Source organism: Meleagris gallopavo, chromosome 1 (genome assembly GCF_905368555.1).
Source record: "Meleagris gallopavo chromosome 1, MGAL_WU_HG_1.1, whole genome shotgun sequence".
NCBI classification, from domain to species: Eukaryota; Metazoa; Chordata; class Aves; order Galliformes; family Phasianidae; genus Meleagris; species Meleagris gallopavo.
In genome coordinates this window covers 14,607,501-14,629,514 of record NC_139404.1, presented here as the reverse complement: position 1 = coordinate 14,629,514, position 22,014 = coordinate 14,607,501, and the positions used below count along the sequence as shown (strand labels likewise).

The 22,014-nt window shown below is 43.2% G+C and overlaps 1 protein-coding gene across 1 annotated transcript in view; it reads left to right on the top strand.

Moving 5' to 3' along the window:
• Positions 1-21,464, top strand: part of LAMB4 (laminin subunit beta 4) — a 45,294-nt gene extending 23,830 nt beyond the window's left edge. Inside the window, exons 19-34 of the mRNA XM_085216864.1 lie at positions 377-520; positions 1,447-1,678; positions 2,680-2,837; positions 3,608-3,832; positions 5,552-5,772; positions 6,977-7,073; positions 8,202-8,577; positions 9,040-9,200; positions 12,172-12,377; positions 13,226-13,390; positions 15,294-15,447; positions 17,280-17,487; positions 18,095-18,233; positions 18,458-18,634; positions 19,672-19,825; positions 21,047-21,464. Of these exons, the coding sequence (XP_085072990.1) occupies positions 377-520; positions 1,447-1,678; positions 2,680-2,837; positions 3,608-3,832; positions 5,552-5,772; positions 6,977-7,073; positions 8,202-8,577; positions 9,040-9,200; positions 12,172-12,377; positions 13,226-13,390; positions 15,294-15,447; positions 17,280-17,487; positions 18,095-18,233; positions 18,458-18,634; positions 19,672-19,825; positions 21,047-21,186 (2,957 nt within the window). The 3' untranslated portion in view covers positions 21,187-21,464. The remainder of the gene's footprint in view (positions 1-376; positions 521-1,446; positions 1,679-2,679; positions 2,838-3,607; positions 3,833-5,551; positions 5,773-6,976; positions 7,074-8,201; positions 8,578-9,039; positions 9,201-12,171; positions 12,378-13,225; positions 13,391-15,293; positions 15,448-17,279; positions 17,488-18,094; positions 18,234-18,457; positions 18,635-19,671; positions 19,826-21,046) is intronic.
• Positions 21,465-22,014: the final 550 nt, after the last annotated feature.

The following is a 22,014-nucleotide window of genomic DNA, read 5'->3' as shown; positions in this document are numbered from 1 at the left end:
CCTTCTATCCAGTCTAAAAGCATTGCTTGCTCATCATGTCCAGTGCCACAGCAGGATGCAGGTTTATATCAAATACTTCTAGACTTCAGGGTATCTCTGTGTAGATCTACCTTCCTCTACACCTCTTTCTGGCCTGTCCCAAATATAGGCTGCGGCTGTGCCCTGAGCATGGTGTTCCAACACCAAGACTTGTGCTGGTGATGCATTATTGCTGTAGCATCAAATAACCCAAGCCATGACTGTTGGTGATAAGTGAACCCCCGATGAGTGGTAGTCAGAATCTTCCCTTCAAGTGCAAAACCTGCAAGATTTCTACAACTACCACACTCCTTTGGTTTTTAACCAAACCTGACTTGATTTTTTTTCCTGTTGGCAGCATGCAAGTGCAATCCCCAGGGCTCACTGAATGCCAGCTGCAGCAGACTGGGCGGCCAGTGCCATTGCAAAGCCAATGTAGTGGGGCGCTGCTGTGACACTTGCTCTGCAGGAAGCTATGGCTTCGGCTTCCATGGCTGCTACCGTGAGTACTCAGCACCCAGTATCGACATCATTACCTTCACCCATACCACCACCAGTACTAGTATCAATATTTGGCTTTCTGTGCACACCCCAACTCTTTAGGGCTTTCAAGCCACTATTGTTCATAGAATCATAGAATCATAAAGGTTGAAAGGACCTCTAACATCTAGATCTAGATCTAAGATCTAAGATCCAGTCCAACCATCAGTCCAACCCCACCATGCCCACTAACCCATGCCCCTCGGTGCCACATATCCACATTTCTTGAACTCCTCCGGGGGCACCACCTCTCTGGGCAGCCTGTGCCAGTGCCTCACCACTTTTTTGGAGAAGAAATTGTTCCTAATATCCAACCTGAACCTCCCCTGGCACAACTTAAGGCCATTCCCTCTTGTCCTATTGCTATTACCTGGAAGCACAGGCAGACCCCCAGCTCACTACAAGCTCCTTTCAGACAACTGTAAAGAGTGTAGACAACTGTAAACTGTAAAGAGTGATAAGGTCTCCCTTGAACCTTAACTTCTCCAGACTGTACCATCCCAGCCTCAGACAGCCCAGTCTCTCACAGCTTTGGTGCCCTTCTCTGGACACACTCCAGGGTCTCAAACTCCAGCATTCAAGGTACAGCCTCACCAGCACTGACTACAGAGTGATGATCACCTCCCTTCTCCTGCTGGCTGCACTATTTCTGATACAAGCCAGGATGCTTCTGGCCTTCTTGACTACCTGGGCACACTACTGGCTCAAGTTCAGCCAACTGTGAATTAACCTCCACAGATCCTTTTCCTCATGAAGCAATACAAAAACAATTTCCATATTGAACAACTTTGCCATCCCCCAATGCTTGCTCTACCTTCAAGTAGGGTCGGTGATGGCTGGGTGATGGGGATGCGCTGAGGGTACAGCTTTGCTTTTGGTGTTTTCCAGCATGTGAGTGCCACCCGCAGGGCTCAGTGAGCTCACTGTGTGACCAGGTGACAGGGCAGTGTGCCTGCCTCCGGAATGTTGATGGCCGGAGCTGCAGTCAATGCCTGCCTGGGTATTTTGGGTTTCCCCACTGCCATCCTTGCCCATGTCACGGCTTCGCAGAGCTTTGCCACCCAGTGACCGGAGAGTGCATGAACTGCAGCAGGTTTACAGCTGGAAGACACTGTGAAAGGTGAGGAGATGGGCAGCACTGCACAGCTCACATGAAAACCAGCTCTCTGAAATACATGCTTTGCTGGGGCCTCACCTACATTCCACCAATGCATCAGTGACCTTAGCTGGAATCATAGCTAAAACCAAAGTTAAATTGGGTCTCATTCCTAAGTGGCGAGTATCCATTTTTGGGTAAATGTAAGAAGGAAAGTTCGTCCTCTGGGATGGGCAGTGGCAAGCACACATGCAGCACTGCAGTGGGTTCCCCATAAGATGGGATTTGAGACATGGGTGCTCTGTGTGATGCGCTCCAGGGCCTATGCAAAGTACCGGACCTGCGATACCAGGTCTGCTCTGGCTTTTAAACTGCCAAGAGACTTAACTAGAGCTGAATATTCATTTTAACACCTGCAGTTATCTCCAAGGAACGTGCCCTGTTTGCTGATTCATATCATTTCTGTATGTGACCAGCAAATGACTTTTCCCACATGTTTCCATCCCCACTCCAAACAATGCTCCTTTTTAATTTTATGCTCTGGTAGAGGTACAGTGTTCAGCGTGGACATCAGAACTGAATTCATTGGCTGGTTAGTTTGATTTAGCTAGATTGTGCCGTGTCATTGCCTTTTAAGAGGATTTCCCAATGAAACCCACTGAGCTGTTCTTGCAATACATTTGGACAATACTATCTTTAGCTATTGTGCATGTAGGTAGCAAGTGGATTAAAAAAGACTGAAAAACTTGCTGCCGTGCCTCCACAGGAGATCCACACCCTGGGATGAAGATAATCAGAGAGCCAAGACCTTCAGCATGCCTTGTATAAATATACAGAATTGTGTTCCCATTTGCTATAGTAAAGCAGATTAAAGACCAATGATGCTTCAGAAGCCTCTGTGTTGCCTGTTTGTCTGGACAGACCGCAGCCTCAGAGGAGCCATCAGTCACCCCAGGTTTGCAGAACGTGGCAAACAGAGCATGGATGATTTCAATATATGTATATATTTTTGACTGCTTTGACAGGTGCATCGATGGCTATTATGGAAATCCTTCCAACAGAGAACCCTGCCGCCCATGCATGTGCCCAGAAGTACCTACAAGCAAGAGGTTTTTTGCACGTTCCTGTTACCAGGACTCCCAGACTTCACAAATAGTCTGCAATTGTCTTGAGGGATATTCAGGTAAGGAGCAAAATAAAGACGTGCTTTGACATCATGCCCAAAAGTGACTGTGTCATTGTTGGAGTGGCTGCTGCAGAGAGGGGCATTCTGGGCTGTCCCAAACACAGCTGTTTTTGCAGCAAATTGATGCCTTGCTTCCAAAGATCCCATTGACTTACCTTGAATTTCCACAGGGAAAATTTGAAGCATTTTCTTCCCCTGTTCGTTATGAAACATCTCCTGCAATGGAGCTAAAACCAAACAAATGCTGTCACCTTTTTTTAAGCCAGGTTCCTTTATAAGTGAAGAGCAGCTTTGCCTGAAGAAACACTGCCAGGCCAAAATGATTCTTGTTGGTACTCTCCCAGGGGACTGTTGTCCTCACAGACATCTGATATCCTCAGTTCTGAACTTCCTCTTGTTCCATCCTGGTGAGGCTCTTGGTCACTCATGTGGCACCAGACTCACCCTTCTGCAGACTGGGGAAGGCTCTGTACCTGGGGACAGTGATGAAGGAGCAGAGTCTTCGGGCAAGGATGAACTGGACAAGGTCCCAGTGACACCAACTTGCCCCTTGCAGTGAGGAGGGTGCATTCCCATCAGATTGCAGTATGAGAGACATAATTTTAACTGATCATAGGATTATTAAAGATTTCAAACAGGTGGATATTTCCCACTGAAACTGTGCATTTGAATAGACAGTCTGAGCCTGTTAGCAGTATTATTAGAAATTGCATGATCCACTTGAATTCTCATTAGGCAGCACATGTTTGTACCTTCCTGTCTGACAGGCAGCCGGTGTGATGAATGTCCTAGCGGGTTCTACAAAATCCCAGGAAACCCAGGGGAGGAATGTGCACCATGTCCCTGCAACAACAACATTGATGTGACAGACCCGGAGTCCTGTAACAGGGTCACCGGGGAATGCATCAAGTGTTTGCACAACACCCATGGAGCAAACTGCCAGTTCTGCAAACCTGGGTATTTTGGCTCAGCCCTCGATCAGGACTGCCGAAGTAAGTGGGCAACAGCTCTGCAACTGCATATTGCCAGCAAGAGAGGTTACAAGGAAATTAGGCTTACAGGGAGAGGTTAGCCCTTAGGGGGACAGAAAAACTAAAGTAGATATGCAAATATGCAAGTACTGAAGAAATTCCTTCCCAGTGCTAGAAATAACTGTTAGTATGGAATCTATTAAGTTCTGTGTTTTTCATGCAGGTCTGCCTAAATCTTGTGCTGAATATCAACCCTAGAAAATGCTCACCTGAACTGAAAGCACTGTTCTGTGTTGAAAAGTAAATGTGCATTCATCCCAGTCAGGAAGAAATTAAAATTAAAGGAATCAAAGATAATTGTTTATCCATGTTGCAGGCTGATGCCAGCTAAGCAATGCTCAGTTAACCAGATGATCCCCTGCTGAGCTCCCTGCCTTGCCAGTTGTTTTAATGATACGGCTAGAAAGAGGCTGCTCAGGCAGTTTAATAGTCCTCGTGAGATCACTGCCAGTAACAGCATTTTGAGCAGAAAGGAAGGAGTACAAGTAAATGCAAAGCATAAGTTTCTCCTCAGAGTTTATAAAAGGTCATTTTCACAAATGTTAATTGAAGATTTGTACAGGCCAGAAAACATAACTATTTTCAAGAAGTCCTTTTTCTGGAAATCTCTGAAATACAGTTCAAGCCCATACCTCATTCATCTTCGGAAGATGTCAGCTAGAAATAATTTAGCAAGAACTTTTGGCTCTTCACAAGGAAGGCTTCTTATCTTACTTGGCTTACCCTTTACTGGGGTTTCCCACACTGCATAGTGTCTACTGTTAATCAGCATTTCATTATCCAACATATTTGGCATTTCATGCTAACAAGATTCAAAATTCACTACAACTTCAGTTTTTGGTGCCTATATTAAAAGTAGTAAGAGCTCTTTGAGAGTTTGTTCAAAGCTGTAGACAAACCACAATAGAAAGAGGAGGACTTGGGAATAGTCCCGAGTGGATAAAACATAGGATATAAGCCAACAGTGTGTGTTTGCAGCTTGGAAAGCCAATCGTATCCTGAGCTGCATCAAAAGAAGTGTAGCTAGTAGGTTGTAGGAGGTGATTATTTCCCTCTACTCCACTCTGATGAGGTCCCATCTGCAGTACTGTGTCAAGGCCTGTGGCCCCCAGCACAAGAAGCATGTGGTGCTGTTGGAGCGGGTTCAGGGGAGGCCACAAAGATTCTCAAAGGGCCGCAGCACCCCTCCTATGAAGACAGGCTAAGAGTTGGACTTGTTCATCCTGAAGAAGGTTGTGAGGAGACCTTACTGGAGTCTTCCAGTACTAAAAAGGTGCTTATAAGAAAGATAGAGAAAGACTTTTTACCCGAGTCTGTACTAACAGGACAAGGGGCAATGGTTTTAAACTGAAAAATGGCAAATTTAGATAAGATATAAAGAAGAAAAATTTCACAACAAAGGTGGTCACAACAAAGGTGGTGAGATACTGGAACCAGTTGCCCAAAGAAGCTGTGGATCCTTGGAAGTGTTAAAGGCCATACTGGATGGGGCTTTCAGCAGCCCGATCTAGTGGAAGGTGCTCCTGCCAATGGCAAGGGATTGGACTAGGCGGATACTGAAGATCCCTTCCAACCCAAACGATTCTGTAAGCCTACAGACTGTGCTTCCATGTACAGTTCTGACTGTCCATCAGCTGTTTGTATCACCATCTGCTGTAGCAGTTGTCCTTCTCTTTCCAGTCTGCAAGTGCAATCCTGCAGGTGTCCTCCCTGCCACATGCCCTGGAGGGGATGCAGCCTGCCTGTGTGACCCGGCCACTGGAGCTTGCCCGTGTCAGCCCAACGTGGTTGGTACAACATGTGACCAGTGTGCGCCGGGCTACTGGGACTTGGCTGGTGGAAAAGGATGTCAGCTCTGTGATTGTGACACGAAAAACACCCAAAGTAACCAGTGTGACCAGGCAAGGAAACTACTCTGCTCTCTGGGAACTGGGAGGGCAATGTTTTGGCATGACATGGTTGGGACCTTCTCATATGAGGATGGATTTTTGTCATGCTCTCCAGAAACAACAAGTCTTTGGAAATTTGCAGTTGGCGTAATCTGGCTTGGAGCCATTATATCAAATGTGCTGTTCTGATACTGTGGCTTTACTTGTAAGCAATTACTCTTTGCCTGTGTGTTTCCTTTTAAAGTGGATCATAGAAATACGTGAGAAAATGACGCAAAGAAAAACTGCCCCATAAGCATACATACAGGGAAGAAGTCCAGGCTTGGACCTAAGAGTCTTGCATGTGTTTGTTTTTTTAAGGGCTTCAGGGCTTCTTTTCACAAAAAGCAGTGGTCATTACATCAGTCATGCATCATCAATCTGGCTGCTACTGTATCTTTTCTCATTTTTAATTTTTGGGCACTTACTTTCTAGAGCAAGAAGGTAGAAAAAATAAAACAGTGCTTCAGAATAGAGAGCTAAAATTGTGGTTCATGGAGACAACAGCCATTTTGCTATTGACTTCATAGCACCAGGACATTGCACCAAGCTCTGGTTGATGTGCTTTCATATTTTCCTTTCAACATGCTGTTTGTCCTCCTTTACTTAATGGAGCTATTATTTTTCCTACGAAATGTTGTTCTTCACATAGAAGAACTACTACTGCTTTTCTGAATTATCAGAGCTGTAATTCCCTGCAGTTTAATTTCAACACTGAATTCAAAAACAAATTTTTCTAGGGCAATGTGCATAATGTACCCTGGAGGTTTTCCATTGCAGTATATATATCATGTAGTTAAAAGTTGAAATGTTAAGATGAGTACTTTGTTCCAGCAAAAATAAGCCATTAATCTTTTCTGCAAAAGAAGAAAAAATCCTCTCTCAGATAATAGTCAGAGGATGCATTCTCAAAGATCAGACTGGACCATATGAAACCTCTCATATTAGTAAAGAAAAGCCAGCTCTAAGAGTAAATTTTTTTTTAACGGTCTTCAGTATGAAGATGGTAAAGGAAGTTTATCACGTTAAACCGTGTTCAAACAATGTGCAGCAGCAGTGTCACTATGGTCCCCATGTAACTGTATAATAAAAGTCACAGAGCAAAGAAGAAATCCAGTAAATAATGTATATGCAGTCATACTACATGGGCAGTTGTTAAATCTTGAACTGTTTCCAGCTTACAGGCCAGTGTCTGTGTAAGGTAGGCTATGGTGGGAAACGCTGCAACGAATGTGAGGAAAACTACTTCGGCAATCCCCAGAAGCATTGCATTTGTAAGTATTATAACTGGGTTAGAAACTGCCTCAAAATAAATGTTTGGCCTTTATTCATAGAGGAGACAGAACTTATATCCAGAGAAACAGATACATTTCAGTATATGAAATGATTAAGTTGTTTATATTGTTTGTCAGTGTTGTTCCTTCTGCAGTTTTGGTGGAATCATGGAATCAAGAGCTGAAGAAAAGCCATTAGACAGGCCATCCCCTTCACTTTGACTTGAACATTGGTTTCATTCTCTGATATTTAGAAATGGGCTGTGCTAGCTGAAGGCTGCAGAATGAGTATGTAGTTCAGCTCTCAGCACACAGCTCCCCAACCCAAGGAGCACTGGGATGAGGTATCAGAAGGGATTTATCTCTCCTGACATTAGCTGTTCCAAAGTCTAGTCTGACCTAGTCTGAGCTCCTCTGATCAGTGGTGAATTTTCCAGGCAGTGCAGATAGATAAGTGGCTCCAAAGAGTGGTTTTTGTCCAGCTTTTGCTGCTCTGATTGGGTATTAGGAAAGTGTTCTTCATTGAGAGAGTGAAACAGTCTCCCCTGGGCAGCGGTCACAGCCCCAAGCTGCCAGAGTTCAAGGAGTATTTGGACAATGCTCTCAGACATAGGGTTTGAATTTTAGGTGGTGCTGTGTTGGACTTGATGATCCTCGTGAGTCCCTTCCAACCTGGAATGTAGTATGATTCTATAAGTACCGATTTAGGTTGATTTTTAGGTGCACCTGCTTCTCTTCTTTGCCAGTGAAGGAGCCTAGATGATTGACACATGATACATGGTGGCCTTTGGGTGGCTGAAGTTAGCTAGCATCTGTTTTTCTCTTCAGTGTAGAAGAACAGGGAAGCAATGCTAGAATAGCAGAGTTGGGCACAGTGGGGGAACACTCCAACTTGTTCCAAGTAGAAAGCTTTAGTAGAAATCCATCAAGAAAAATAAACCCCATACATCAGAGTCCTGCCCAGCAAGGTAATATTGTCCCTTGGCAGATCCAGCCAACCGGGCTCAAAGAGCAGCAAAGAAAACCAGTTTCTGTTTATTGCGTTAAAATACATGATTGTGCCTTCTGTATGCCTTCCTCCTGCATAGAAAGAACAATTGCATATAATTTGCTGTCCCTTTCTTGCAGCATGCAACTGTAACCCAGAGGGAACCAGCTGGCCCCGGTGTGACAAAGCCACTGGTGTGTGTAACTGCCGTGCTGGTGTCACTGGGCGGTTCTGTGACCAGTGTGGCCGTGGCTTCGAGAAAGACTTTCCCTCTTGCCGTCACTGCCACCTTTGTTTTGATGAGTGGGACACTGAAATTACTGCCCTCGCCCAGACCGTTCAAGGGTTAATGAGGTTTGCTGCAAGCCTAGAAGATAAAGGAGGACGGATGCCCAGCTGTGACATGCGATTCAAAGCCTTTGAAGATGCCATTTCTGAAATTGAAAGAATTTTGAAACATCCTGTTTTTTCATGGGAGGCACTCTCGAGCACCAAGGATTTTCATGGCTATGTTCAGTAAGGGCTCTGCTGCCCCGCTATGACAAAGCAGCCTTCCCCCAGGCTTCACCAGCCATGCCCTACTCTTCAAATCCCTCTTCTAATCAGAAAAAGATGCTGGAGCGCTAATCTACTGCTTTCAGTAGATCCATGAACAAAATAACCTATATTAGATATACAGAGAGGTATATGTATGTGTCCCTGTTTATTGAAGGGAAATTGGACTAGGTGCCCTTTAAAGGCCCCTTCCGACTCTAAGGATTCTATGATTCTGTTCTCTGATTTTTTCAAACATGGCAATCCCCTAAAGCATATAAGTAAATGTTGGAATTTTCCTGTTCCTAATGGTTTCCTAAGTCGTTACAAGTAAATGTTTCTGCTCATTTAGAAATTTATCTCTTGTCCTCTAAAATAGTGTGTACCTCAATTGTTTAAGAGCAATTCAGTCTGACTTCTGCATAACTGTCACTTCTCTTGTAGACAACAAATTACACAAATGGGTCTGATTCGTAGTATGCCATATGAATTTCCTGACCTCACTGAGAACATTGAAGACATTGGTGAAGAAGCTGATCGTGTCTATGAACTTCTACAACAGAAATTAGATCTGCATCGCACTTTTCATTACTTGAGCCTCAAAGGTAAGGCAGCCAGTACTGAAATAGATGAAGATATGCCATGAAATTTCACAATGTTTTTCTCACTATTGAGCCATACAACATTTCAAAGATCCTTAGATTTTAGTTCCATATGGTACTACAAAAATCCAAATACTATAAACTTTATTATAGTAACTTCCCAAACTCCATTTTGTTTTAAAATGCTTTGATTTCTAGCATCCTACATTTCAGATGCAGGTATATGCATGATCATATCATATCAAAAATCTCATGAGCACTGATGTTTCCATCAGGATTTAAAGACCACCCGGTTTCGCTTTATAGACTCTCAGATCATACAGTAGAAGAGCAAAGGATATTTTCCCTGTTTCTGATTCCTATTGCTCTTAGCAATACTTTAAAAATGTTGTGCAGCAATGGTTTATTTAATTAAAGCAGAGAGTCATAGAACAACTTCTCAGTGTTCCCCTGGGAAAATACATGACTTTATGTGGTAAGGAACTGGCTCTCCATCATCACAAAATGTGAAAACAGAACTGAGTTCCTTGGCATTTTTAAAATAATTACACTGTCTGTGCTTGAGCTAAGTATAGTCTCCATCAGCTGCTAATGGCAATAATAACAATGTCACAATTCTGGAAAAAGACAGAAACGTATGATTCAGGGATCTTGATCAGATACTAACTAGATCCACAACAGCAGGAGACTGTCAGCAGTATACACTCCACCATCTGACAAGAGAGGTGGCAGCTAAGGTATGAACCCCCAGATGTCACAGTGAGCACAGAAAATAGAATTTAAAGGCAGTGCAAACCCGCTTCAAGATCTTTCATGTTTTGTACAAGCAAGAAGACTGGACTAAACAGGACTGAAAAAATGAAGGGAAGATCAATGGTATATAAAGCCAAGGGAAAGGAAAAGGGATAAGAGGGATTAATTAAGATTTAGGGCTTCTTTGCACTGTTATACTTGGCAGTGCCTGGGGGACCAGTCTTCTACTCAAGTCCCACGTATCCAGTCAGCAGAGCCATCACAGTCACCACGTCCTAATTCGACAGGGTCTTGTGCTGACTCTGAGAAGGCAGGAAGGCAAAGAAACAATAAATCCCAGTGAGGTCAGTGGATGCGCAGCTGAAGCATCTGCGGTGCTCTCTGGTCACATTCCAAGGCTTTTTCATCTTTTGGCCTCGGGGGGCAGATAAACAGCCCTATAAAAAGCACACGGGGGTGTGGGGAGGGGAAGATCTTGAATTTAAGCTGAAGTGTTGGTCAGGGCCACAAATATTCATTGGTGCTGCTAGCAAGCATCTAGCAGCACAGAAATAATATTTCCCTCAAGAAAGCCAGCTTTCCCAGTGCCTGGGAGAAAGCCTGGTTCCCTCATCCCTTCATCATTTCAGGACGATTCAGGCTACGGCCCTGTCTGCTTTTTTTCTCATGCTTTTTTGTTGGCCCAAGGAAGTGGGGCAGAGCAGGATGGAGGATATGCCTATCTGGGGGACATCTGACACCTCTGCACAAGACCTGTCCCCAGGCACACATGGGGAAATGGGCTCCTGCCTACCTCTCTTTATAGAGGTTCAAGTGAAATGAGAGTTCAGGACTTTTCTTGAACCGCCTCACGGGCATATACTCAGCTGCCTGAGTTGGAAATGTCAACAGTTAATAATGAATTGAACTCCCTGGAAAAAGAAAAAAAAGACACGAGTGTCCTTACAAGAATTCTTGCAGTTTATGAAATCTCATTAAATTACCTTTTTCCAGTCTTGTTCCCTGGCTTTGCAGCCACTGTGGCATTGTAATGTGATGAGCCCAGATTCCTGAGCTGTAAATCAAGTCTGTGCTAAGAAACTGTGTTTAACATAAAGGAACTTTGGAATCCCTACAGCTCCATCTCAAACCAAGCATGAAAAATGTGTTTGGGCCATTTAACGAAGAACTGAACCACTGTAAAATATTTCTGCAATGGAATTATTGCATAAAAAACAGCCTCTTGCTTAAAACAGCCTCTTGCCGGGTACTTTGTATTAGGATCTAGCTTTAAACTGTACATTGTTTCCAAAAGGTACAAAATAAAACAAATAGCCCTGGTTCCATACAACTAAGCATCATTCTGCTTCAGCCAAAGCAAGACCAAAAGCTCTAGGGCCTGGTAAAAAGCAGACAGGACTTGATGAGAGTGTTCTCATTGACTTCAACCGGTAACTGAGTTGTTACCAGCCCAGTGGGATGTTAATCAATGACCTCTAACAAAACATCAGTTCTGGATTGTTGCACATACTTCTGCATGACAATTTGGGGAAAACTTTGGGTTCCTTGGAGATCTGACAGCAGTAACTTTAAATTGCATGTTTTGCAAAAAGCCTGATTCGTTTCTTTAGGCTATTCAACTGGGGAAAAGAAAAAAGAAAAAAAAGTAATACTCTCCATGGTTTTGAGTCTCTACTTGAGGAAAAGCTTACATTAAGCAAACAAGAAAGCATTTGTTGCCTGCTCTAAAGGCTTATCATGGAAATGCTTTCTTTCTTTTCAGTACATCAACTCTGAAATTGTATTTCTCCAGAGCCAAAGAAAAGTAATACATTTGCATTTGTAATCTAAATTTTGGCCCAGAAGACTATAACTTTTGGGTACCATGCTGAAAATGGGGAGGACAAACGCTTCCTTGAGCCACAGTCACAGAGATGATCATTTCAATTTACAAGTGGTGTGAACACTGCCTAAACTTCAATTCTGAGGAATAACATAGGATCCACTGCATTTTCATCTATTTTAGCAAGTGTTATGTGTATCAATAACTATCCCTGTTTGGTATTTGAGTAAAGGATTAGAAAACTTGAATGAAGAAATGGCAGTTTCTGTCCATCCCTCCTGTCCAACTTCAACCACCACTAACAGACCTGTCACTCACCATTGCTCCAGCACTCAAGTAAATAGATGAATACAATCAAATGCAATCAGTTGGTACTCAACGCTATTTCTATTGCTACAGAGGCCATCAACGACATTAGGAAACACTCTGAAGTTTCATTCCTGGCAGAACAGAAAGCTCGTGGGATAGCCCCTATGGCAGGGCACTCAGAGCACACAAGGCAGAGCGTGCTCACTGTGATGCACAAGCTGGCCTGGGAAGGGAGCAGAGTGCTGGAGCAGCTCAAACTGATCAAAATCCCTGACATTCAACACTTGGCTGAAAAGGTAGGTGCTGGGGGTTTGTAATGGGAACTAAATAAAAACTTCCTTTTTATGCCACTAGTCTTTTTTATTTTAAAAGAATAATTACATGCATTTTAAATCTGGACAGGGGCACTTCTCTGGCACAGACCTGCCGTTATGTCAGGCACAGCTGTAATTCCCAGCTGTGGTCACTACCACCCTTCTGGCAGCCACTGTTCCCAGGGCAGGCACAGCACCAGGAAATGTTCAAGCATTTTCCAGTCTGAAGGGGTCTACAGTGTAAATTCAGAAAGATTAACCCCAACCTCCTCTATCAGTGGCTTAACCTACGCAAAGCAACCTGTGAGTGGATGAGAAGTGTTTGCATGTCCTTTGTAGCACCTGTGGAAAGAAAGGGACAAGAACTTTGTGCTGAACAGCAATGTGATAGCACTGCCAGTTCTAGAATAGAACATCCATCTCGGCCTTTAGTCTCAACATCTGTGTCAAAATGAGTAGAGTCTTAGGCATGCTACTGTGTTTTGGAGAAATTATCTGAGCCCTTCAGAACCAACTGGATAGACTTGGATGCTCCTTGGGCTGGATATGGCATGAGAACAGTTTCAACCTTTTGCCACAGAGTAAAACAAAGGTCTCTGTGTAACACATAGAGCTCAACAGATGGCTGCTGGAAGGGAGAGGTTTAGAGCCATGAGCTGCCATTGCATTCCTTCAAGGGAAAGGGATCCCTTAAATGGCAGTGACCTTATCTTTGGAGATACCAGAGTAGGTCTCTTTGGGAAAATCCCATGCATTATCCAACATTCTTCCACCAGAAGTGTATCTCAGATACCCAGAGAAGTCCTGACAAAATGTTTTCCTTATTGCAGATCTGCGGGGTGCCAAGAAACCTTTCCTGTGCTGCAGCAGCCTGTGGGGGAGGCCCAAACTGCAGCGGAGCTCTTCCTCTCTCCTCCAGTGCATTCAGGAAAGCTGAGGAGACTGCTGTCCTGCTAACTAACTTGACTACTCAGCTACAGGACCCTGAGAATCAAGTATGTGTATCAAAATTACATTTGTTCAGTGCAATGCATGGATGATGGGAAGCTGGGCAATTTATTCCTGGGAAACGCCATTCATGAGAAGTGTCTCAGCTGCAAGTCAACAGTTATGCTAAAACCCTCAGTACCAGGGAGTTGGTGCTTCCCATGGCACTACTGCCTTTGTGAAGCAGGCTCTTCCTCTACTCTCCCTGGATGCTGTTTTATATTAGGGAGAAAAAGCTGTTATAAGCTGACTTGCGAATTAGAGAAGCTTGCTTCCCAAAGTCAGAGGGAAAGATAAGGGTGGGGGTCCTGCTACCACCTTCATAGGGATTATGTTGGCTACATCACAGCTAGTCATCTGCTCTCTTTATGCAGTAAGTGGAAAGAGTCAGGCAGCTCCAGCTTCATTTTATCCAGCCTAGCTATTTGTCTCAGGAAGCCATATTAATTACTTGAAGGTGCTTTTTTCTTTTCTTCTTTTTTCTTTTTTTTTCCCCCCACATTGGATGAACAGCTGGCTTAGATTTGGATAGCTGGCTTGTAGATAGCTAAAATGAACAAAGATGAACTAGCAAGCCCCAAATCTACAAAACTCATTTGCTCCTTGGGCAAAGAACAGTGAGTGTGACCTGGTGATGGACTCCATCCCTATGCCACAGACATATGATTCAGTGCCAGCAGTATTACAGTCCACTCCCACCAAGGGACAGTGTCTCTAACCATGCCTTCCTCAGAGCTGCCAAGGTCTCACGGGTCATGGTGTCCTGTGCCAATGGAGATGGTGACATTAGGTTAATACTGTCTATATTTTCACTGAGAAAGGTTCAAATGGGAGCATTTGCCAGCAGCCCAAGAATGGACCACACTTATCCCATTAAGATTGCTGTGCATACCATTAAGCTCAATGTATACAATTTTAAGTTACTTTTATATTTACCATTAAGGAATTTTTGCAGATAACTTCAAGCCAAATATTTTCTACCCCCTATAATGTTTATATGGATATCAAGTATTCAGCTGCTCCAATTTACAGCAGAGGAGCAGTGTTGTGTGGCCAACACAACATGTGCAAAGGAAGCAAAACAGACAAATCCCGAAACCACAGTTTGTTCTCATTAACAGTCAGAGAAAATGCCTGTTACACTGATAGGCAAAAGTCATTTTCCAATAGAAACATCATTCTGCAGTGGCTTTGTCCCCTCCCTGCATGGTGCCTGGGCATCCATTTCCTCCTTTTAGAATCCACACCACACTACTGCACAGTTAGCGGGTGTAGAAATGAGCAGTCAGGAGACTCTGAGGCCCCCAACATGCAGGGACAACAGGAATGGCCCTCCTGCAGATGTTGCCAAAGTAGAAACACCATTGTTTTTCTTGCTGCCTGGGGAAACAGGGAATTTCTTCCATCTGTACCTGAGCATTTCCTTAGAGCAAAGCACAGCCCCCAGAAGAGCAAAATTCTATTGGAGTTTGATACTTAAATTAAAGCACTAAGTTAAATAATCACAGATATTAATTTAATTGCAAAATTTAACTTTTAAAGACAAGTATTAATTTCTGGCTTTCTTGTATTTTTAAAAAGTGTATTTTAATTCCAGCATAGAAAGGCAAATTAAATTATATGCCTTTTCTGTAATGAACCTGATCAATGACATATCACAATACTGCATCAGAAAACAAGTCAGTGCTTTTCCTTTATAAACGGTTTGGTGATGGTTGCACAAAGGAAAAAAATACTTGATTTAGGCTTCTTCTTCGGCTAGACAAAGGCCATTCTGTAACAACTTCAGGAGCTCCCCAAAGCAGTCTCCTACTACAGGTGTTCCAAAGCCATGCCAATAGGGGCTCATAGTGTGAGAGCTCACCTTGCCAAGCAAATGAATACAGAAAACACCACTGCTGTTTCTCATAGTATTTCCAGGTTGAAAGCATCAGAAAAATGGCAGAAGACACCAAGCTGAAAGGCTCACACTTCAATGGGGAACTGGAGAAAGCTAAGAACCAGATTAAAATTGACCGAGAAGTCACAAAGGAATTTATCAGAAAAGTGAAAAATTTCTTGTCAGGTAAATATGCAAGGAAAGTTCTTTCTGACTCATTTTTCTTTAGTATGTATTCAAATGTACTATAACAATAGATGGCTAGAAAGTGATTGAGCTGCATACATATCAGATTTCTTGTCCCCTCGAGATCTGTGCATCTTTTTTCAATTTCTTTCTCTCTAGTGTTTCTTTCTCCTAGAGGACAGCATTTTCTATTATTTTTCCCATAGATTTGCCACATTCTAATTGTCATCTTTTCTTAATTTGCTTAAATTGAAGTAGGCAAGTAATTCCCTCAGTTCCTGGGTTAGTTGGGTAAAGGGCTACTAATATAATTTCATACAGTGTATGACATGCAGGCATATTCAGTGCATCCTCAAATTGTTATTCCGCCCCCTTCTTCCCGGCCCATAGGGGCTCTCTGTAGGGAGCGTGGGAATTAGGACACAAAGTGACAAACTGCTCCATCCTCTCCATAAAGCAGTAACTCGAGGAATCAAAGGATCCTGGTAGAACTTCAGCCCTCATAAAAAATAACAAAACAATATATGCCCTAAAACCTTTTCCACCCTCACAATTGCAAAGATGTTTTGTTGCCTGTTAGTTTTTGTTTTTTAATCGGATACACATAAAAGGACTTGAAATACATTCCTATTTTCTGTAATCTCTTGCATGTAGCTGATGTCCTCATTCCCTAAGGACTGCATGCTGGCAATCCTTTGGCATTCACGCCTCTACATCCAGACAGCAGTGAGTGCTGAGGACAGAGGGCTTTCTTTGTTAAGGAATATTTAAGGTATTTTACAGAATTTGAAGGAAAAACTCCATTTAGGTTCTCAGCGTTCTCATATTTTTGTTTGGTAGCAATTGACAACATCATCCTTGGCCTTCTTTTATGTGTTCTTAGAAGACATATGGCATTTACTAATAATTGCAAATGCGTTTCTTCATGAATTTTTTGTTAGTAAATTGAAGTTTATGCACTGTGGCGGATGAAATGGATACAGTTACATCAAATCTACTGTACCGTACAGTGACTCGCATGGTAGTTTTAGATGAATGCACTTTGACAGAAAACAGCTCTCTGAAATGCACAGCTGTTTGCACTTTTATTTAATTCTCCATCAGTTACTTTGGAGCATTAGCACAAACACATAATATGTTTCAACTGCATTATCACCCAAGGTCTTGTCCACAAAGGGAAGTGAGTAGAAAAAAGATGTGACGATGAGACGTGGCAAGGCATTAGCTCCTCTGACCCAGTGTACCTGCCCCTTTTAGCACTGCTAGTACTGCAATGGGAGTATTTGGAAGAGGAGTTGCTAAAATATGTTTTTCTCACTCTGAATTCCCACCCTATCTCAGCCTGGCCCAAATCCCTCTCTGCAGCTTAGCCTTCCTCATTAACCTGTGAAGGAACCTCTTTCTGAGCACTGCGGCAACTCCAGGGAATGGATTACCCCCACCAGCTAGTTTGGAAAGCCTCACTCACAGCCTGGTCTCCCTAGTGCCTCTTTGATCTGGGGACCAAGGGAGAAATGGGCTCTGACACATCTGGCTGCGTGGTGCACCGACTTAAAGCCCTCTGTGCGTTCAGTTCTGCATTAGAATTTTAATAACCCAGTTCAAAGTGGGTTCAAATCCTCAGTTCAGCCAGCTCTGACAACACTAACAGCACTACCTGGAAGCATAATATGGAATCACAAAATGTTGGAGGTAATTCTCTTACCCCCTTGCTGTGCTTGTCAGCTTTATTCTGCCACACAGCTCGATGTCTAGGCAACCATAACGATCCTTTGCATTTTCTGGGAGAAAGCACGTACTTCAGAATGTCTCAAGCTCAATTTCTGTTGCAGATGAGAGCGTGCCTCCAGAAGACATCGAGCAGGTGGCAAGTTATGTCCTGCAGATAAACCTTCCCCTGACTCCAAGAAAGCTAGCAAGCATGCTTGGCAAAATCAGAAGCATTATGGCCCACTGTGAGAGCTACAAACTGAATGCAAATAAGAGAAACAGGAAAATGGAAATGGCTCAGACACTGCTGGTGGAGGCATGGACTGCTGAGTGAGTAAGCTGTTCTCTTAACAACGTGTAAACTCCAGCTGAGATGGCACTATGGGCAGTAGGGCAGTCCCTACCCCAGACACTGAGTGTCTAGGAACTCTGAAGGGAAAGCTCGGATTTCAGACTGCTGTTTTCCAGCAGTGAGCAGCCACAGTGGCCTAGGCTGCAGGATCTGATGTACTGCAAGAGGTGGTAGCTCCCACCAGCTCCTGGTCTTGCTGGCTGATCACAAAAGATCAAGGCAGCTAGCTGCTTCCATGTGGGACCTGGGGCATCATCGTATCTGGTTCCATGAGAGATTTAAACATGGGTGAGCAAGAACCAGCCAAAACTGAGGAGAAAGAAAGTATGTTCACCTCATAAATGAGCATTCCTTGCCAGCACTGCTCTGCCAGGCAGCTCGCAGCATCCATCCTCTCCTTCAGCACAGCAGTTGGTGCTCTCCCACACACAAGGCCCCTACGAGTGTTTTACTTTTATGAACCACACTTTAAGGTGTTGTCGACTTGAGGGAACATTTCTGCATGTGAGCACGGGTGCATTTGAAATGTGTTTGCTCTGCTCTCAACAACACAATACTACATGCGCTTTCTATTTTTCCATTTAGCAAAGCAGCTAAAGCTCTTCCCCCTGTGGACAAAATTAATGATGAACTAAAAAATGTTGTGAGCTCCCAAGGACGCTGCAAAAATACCCTCATGAAGTTAAATGAAGACATACAAGGAATCAAAGTACAAATCTCACAGGTATCTTGCTGTAAAGCTTTTAATGTATGATTGAGTTTATCCCAGTTTTTCCTTAATGTAGCTGTAAAATAAAATCAAAATATGTCTCAGATACAATATCAATTCCATAACATGTAAGGGGCTCCTCTTGTATGTCAGTTGCCATTCATCTCCTTCATTACCAAGCTCTGCAGGTGGGATGGACAAGGCACGAGAAACCACAGCCTCCAACTGTTCTTTTCCAGGCTGGGAACCAAATGAACAGGACAAGTGATGAACTCAATGACTTTTCAGCAAAACAGTCCTATTTGGAAGACAAAATTACCACACTGCAGATGAAAATGCTGATGAACAGGAATCAAGCTACAAGTGTGAGAGCGAGGGCAGAAGCAACATACAAGCGAGCTCAGAAAATTGATAATGTAAGCCTTTCTGTCTTACATTAAAGGAAAAAAGATTCCTTATATGTTTGATAGTATTATTGATTCAGAAGTGTCATTGTGTGTTAGCCCGTTTTCCTCAAAACTCTTTTAAGTTTTCCTTATGCCACGCCATGTACAATTCCCTAGGTTATGTATCATTTCTTTTTTATTTTAAGGCTTCTAGCAGCCAGCACTTCAGTTTGCTTGAGTGAAAGAAAACATACACATTTCACTGGCTACTCCATGACATTTTTCCTTGCACTGTGTTTAAGACTCAAAGTCACCATGGGCACCAGCAAACACAACAGAGCAAATCACGAAACCAGATTTTAAAATATGTGAGCGATGGAAGCACTCTGTCCATTCGTCTCATGCTGTTCACTATCAGAGAAAAACCTGGTGGGAGTTATGCGGAGGCTGGGGTTGGCTGGGTGCTTTTCAATAGTTCCAGTTTCTTGAGAATGCACTGAGGCAGCTGGAAATTGCTAAAATGCTGTGTGAAGAGAACCAGACACCCACGGCTCCAAAGGCAGAGCATGACTGAGCATCCAGGTTGTAAGAAACCGATGTAGAAATCTAAATTGCAGCCTCCTGAGCACCCTAAATCAGCGCAAAATGGAATAGCCAGTAAATATTCCTGTGAAAAAATGTTTTTAAAAAATGATATTCTAGGTAATGCATTACATATGAATCAAGCCTCGTGGCAAAAATGAAATATATAGAAAAGCCCTATCAAAGGAAATAAAAACAGTGTAAGTAAGTTTTAAAAATCTTTAACTGTTTTTTTCTTTATATCTTCATCCTCACTGTCACTCTAGATTCCTCCATGGGCAGTTTGTTTCATCAATTTATACCTGGCTTTGCAAAGCACTCTTCAATGTGCACTTACGATGGATTTTTTTAAGGTTTAAAAGATTGAAAGATTTTAAGTTTGGTTCAAACAGATGGCTTTTCTACACTTTTTTTTTTTAATACCCTTTGGTATGCCAGTTTAATTATGAGATGCTCCTAAACCAAGTAATGGGGTTTTGTTACAGGAATTCACTGACATTAAAAGGAAGTACACCATTCTTCAAGACAAGCTGAAAACAAAAGGATCTCCAAAAGTAACTCTAGAGAAAGTGAAGCAGCTGAAGGAAGAAGCAGAAAAACTGGCTGAAGAGACTGAAAAAAAAATTAGAAGAATAACAGGTGATGATCTCCTTTCTATAGCAAGCAGAAGAAATTGTGGAAATTAAACTGGAAGCCTTTCCCACTGATATTAGCAGGCCAGGTTCACCTGAAATTGGGTTTAAAATAGTTTAACTAGTGAAAATCACTGCTTGAACCTTCACTAACAGTTTTCCAGTAGTTGAATTGGTTTGAGTAGTGTTTTTTTTTGTTTTGTTTTGTGTTGTTTTTTGACATATGTTGGTTGCAATAAGCAGAGGTCAAGAAGTGTCCATAGTGAGACTTGCAATGATTTGATTCAGGCAGAGTAAAAGCAGGACATGTGCAAAATCTGTGCAGCCTGTTTTAGGTTCTCAGGGATGGGCTTTAAAAACGTAGCTGCAGATGTAGCCAGGAGCTTTGGTTTGGGTATTTGGACTTTTCATCTTTCCTCTGCACTCTGCCTTTTCTTACACTACCTGGATGAGAACTTATATTACCAAGAGATGCAGGTAGGTGCTTTTCCATCAAAAGGGAACGTGCACATCCACATGCAGGGAGGCTGCAGGGCAAACTTCCAGTACAGCTCTCACATAATTGCACACAGAGGAGCTAATTCTGCTTGTAGTGAAGGTCTGGGCACCCCCACTGGGAATCCTTGGGCATAGGATGCTGTTGAACATCCAAAACTGCCTGTAATGTCAGCAGAACTGAAGCAGAAATTGCATCCCAGGAGCAAATCTTTCAAGACAGGAGCCAAATAAATATTTTGAGCAGGTATTTTGAAAAGAAGTATTGAGAGAATTTCAGTCTTTCCAAACGCCCATTCTTTGGGAACAGGCAGCAAATAGGGTGCCATTATTTTCTCACTGGTTTATCTTCGCAGGTACTAGGAAAATACTTCTGTAAATGAAGAAGACCTAAGCCCATTACATTCAAATTTTCTAGGCTTTACACACATTAGCAGAGCTGCAGTGCCCCTCTGAATGTTTTCAATTAAACCAGCTGCTTTAAGAGCTCTACGTCCTGCTCCATCATAGCTGACAGACAAAAGCAAATGCTGAGAAATGAACTGTTTTAAAGCTGTCATGTTTTTCTCACTGTCTAGAAGCCAGGCTTTTCCCTCCAGTTGCATATATAACATTCTCCATTTGAAATGGGCTTATTGCCTCCAAAACTGCTGGAAAAAGGAACACTGTTAATCCCTGGATTTTGCTTACACAACAAATAAATGCATTGCTGCATGTGACTTTACTCTTGCAGATTTGGAGAAGAAGCTTCAGGACCTGAATCAAACCAAGCAAGACAAGGCAGAGCAACTCAGACAACTAGAGGAACAAGTGATAGCCATTAAAAATGAAATCACAGAGCAGGAAAGCAAGTACTCAACATGCAAAAGCTAAGGGCTGGGCAGGTAAAGTGCAACAGAGGCCTCCGTGTTTACCACCTCATGAGTACAGAGTGGCTGTCCTCTTTATGTAAGTCTGAAGGTGTGTACAAAATTTTGGTGTGGGGAATAATGTAACTTTCTCTTGGTTTTTAGTCTGTCTGAGTTTATATGGAATATAAACAACTTTTAATAAACTTTTAATAGAACACCCAACTAAGTAATCAGGATACAGTCCCGAGGGGAACTCAGAAAGACACAGCTGTCCACAGCCTGTGACTTCTCATTGCAAGGGCTGGAAATCATGGAATCATTAAGATTGGAAAAGACCACTAAGATCATCCAGTCTAGCCATTGACCCATTCCCAGTGTGCCCACTAACCCATGTCCCACAGTGCCGTATCTCCATGATTCTTGAGTGTCTCCAGGGACAGTGACTCCACCACTTCCTTGGGCAGCCTGTACCGATGTATTACCAGGGAAGAGGTGGAGCCGCTTTCCCTGGAGGCATCCAAAAAACATTTAGATGTTGTATGAAGGGACGATTTAGTAGGGAAACATTGGTGGTAGGTGGACGATTGGACTGGATGGAAGTCTTTTCCAACCCTGGTGATTGTATGATGTTAAGATGCGTGGACTCAGAAGGTTGAAAAAGGAGGATTTGTAAGAGATCACCAGACAGCTGCCTCAGAGATTGCTCCCAGCACCCTCAGTTATGTTGCTGAACCCTCCAAGTGCCTGAGGCTGCCTGCAGACCAGGGCAGGGCCTTGCTGAGACAGAGCAGGAGGACACCTGACCCTCGGGGGAATCCAAAACCACACTGGCCCACCAGGAGAGGTGGGT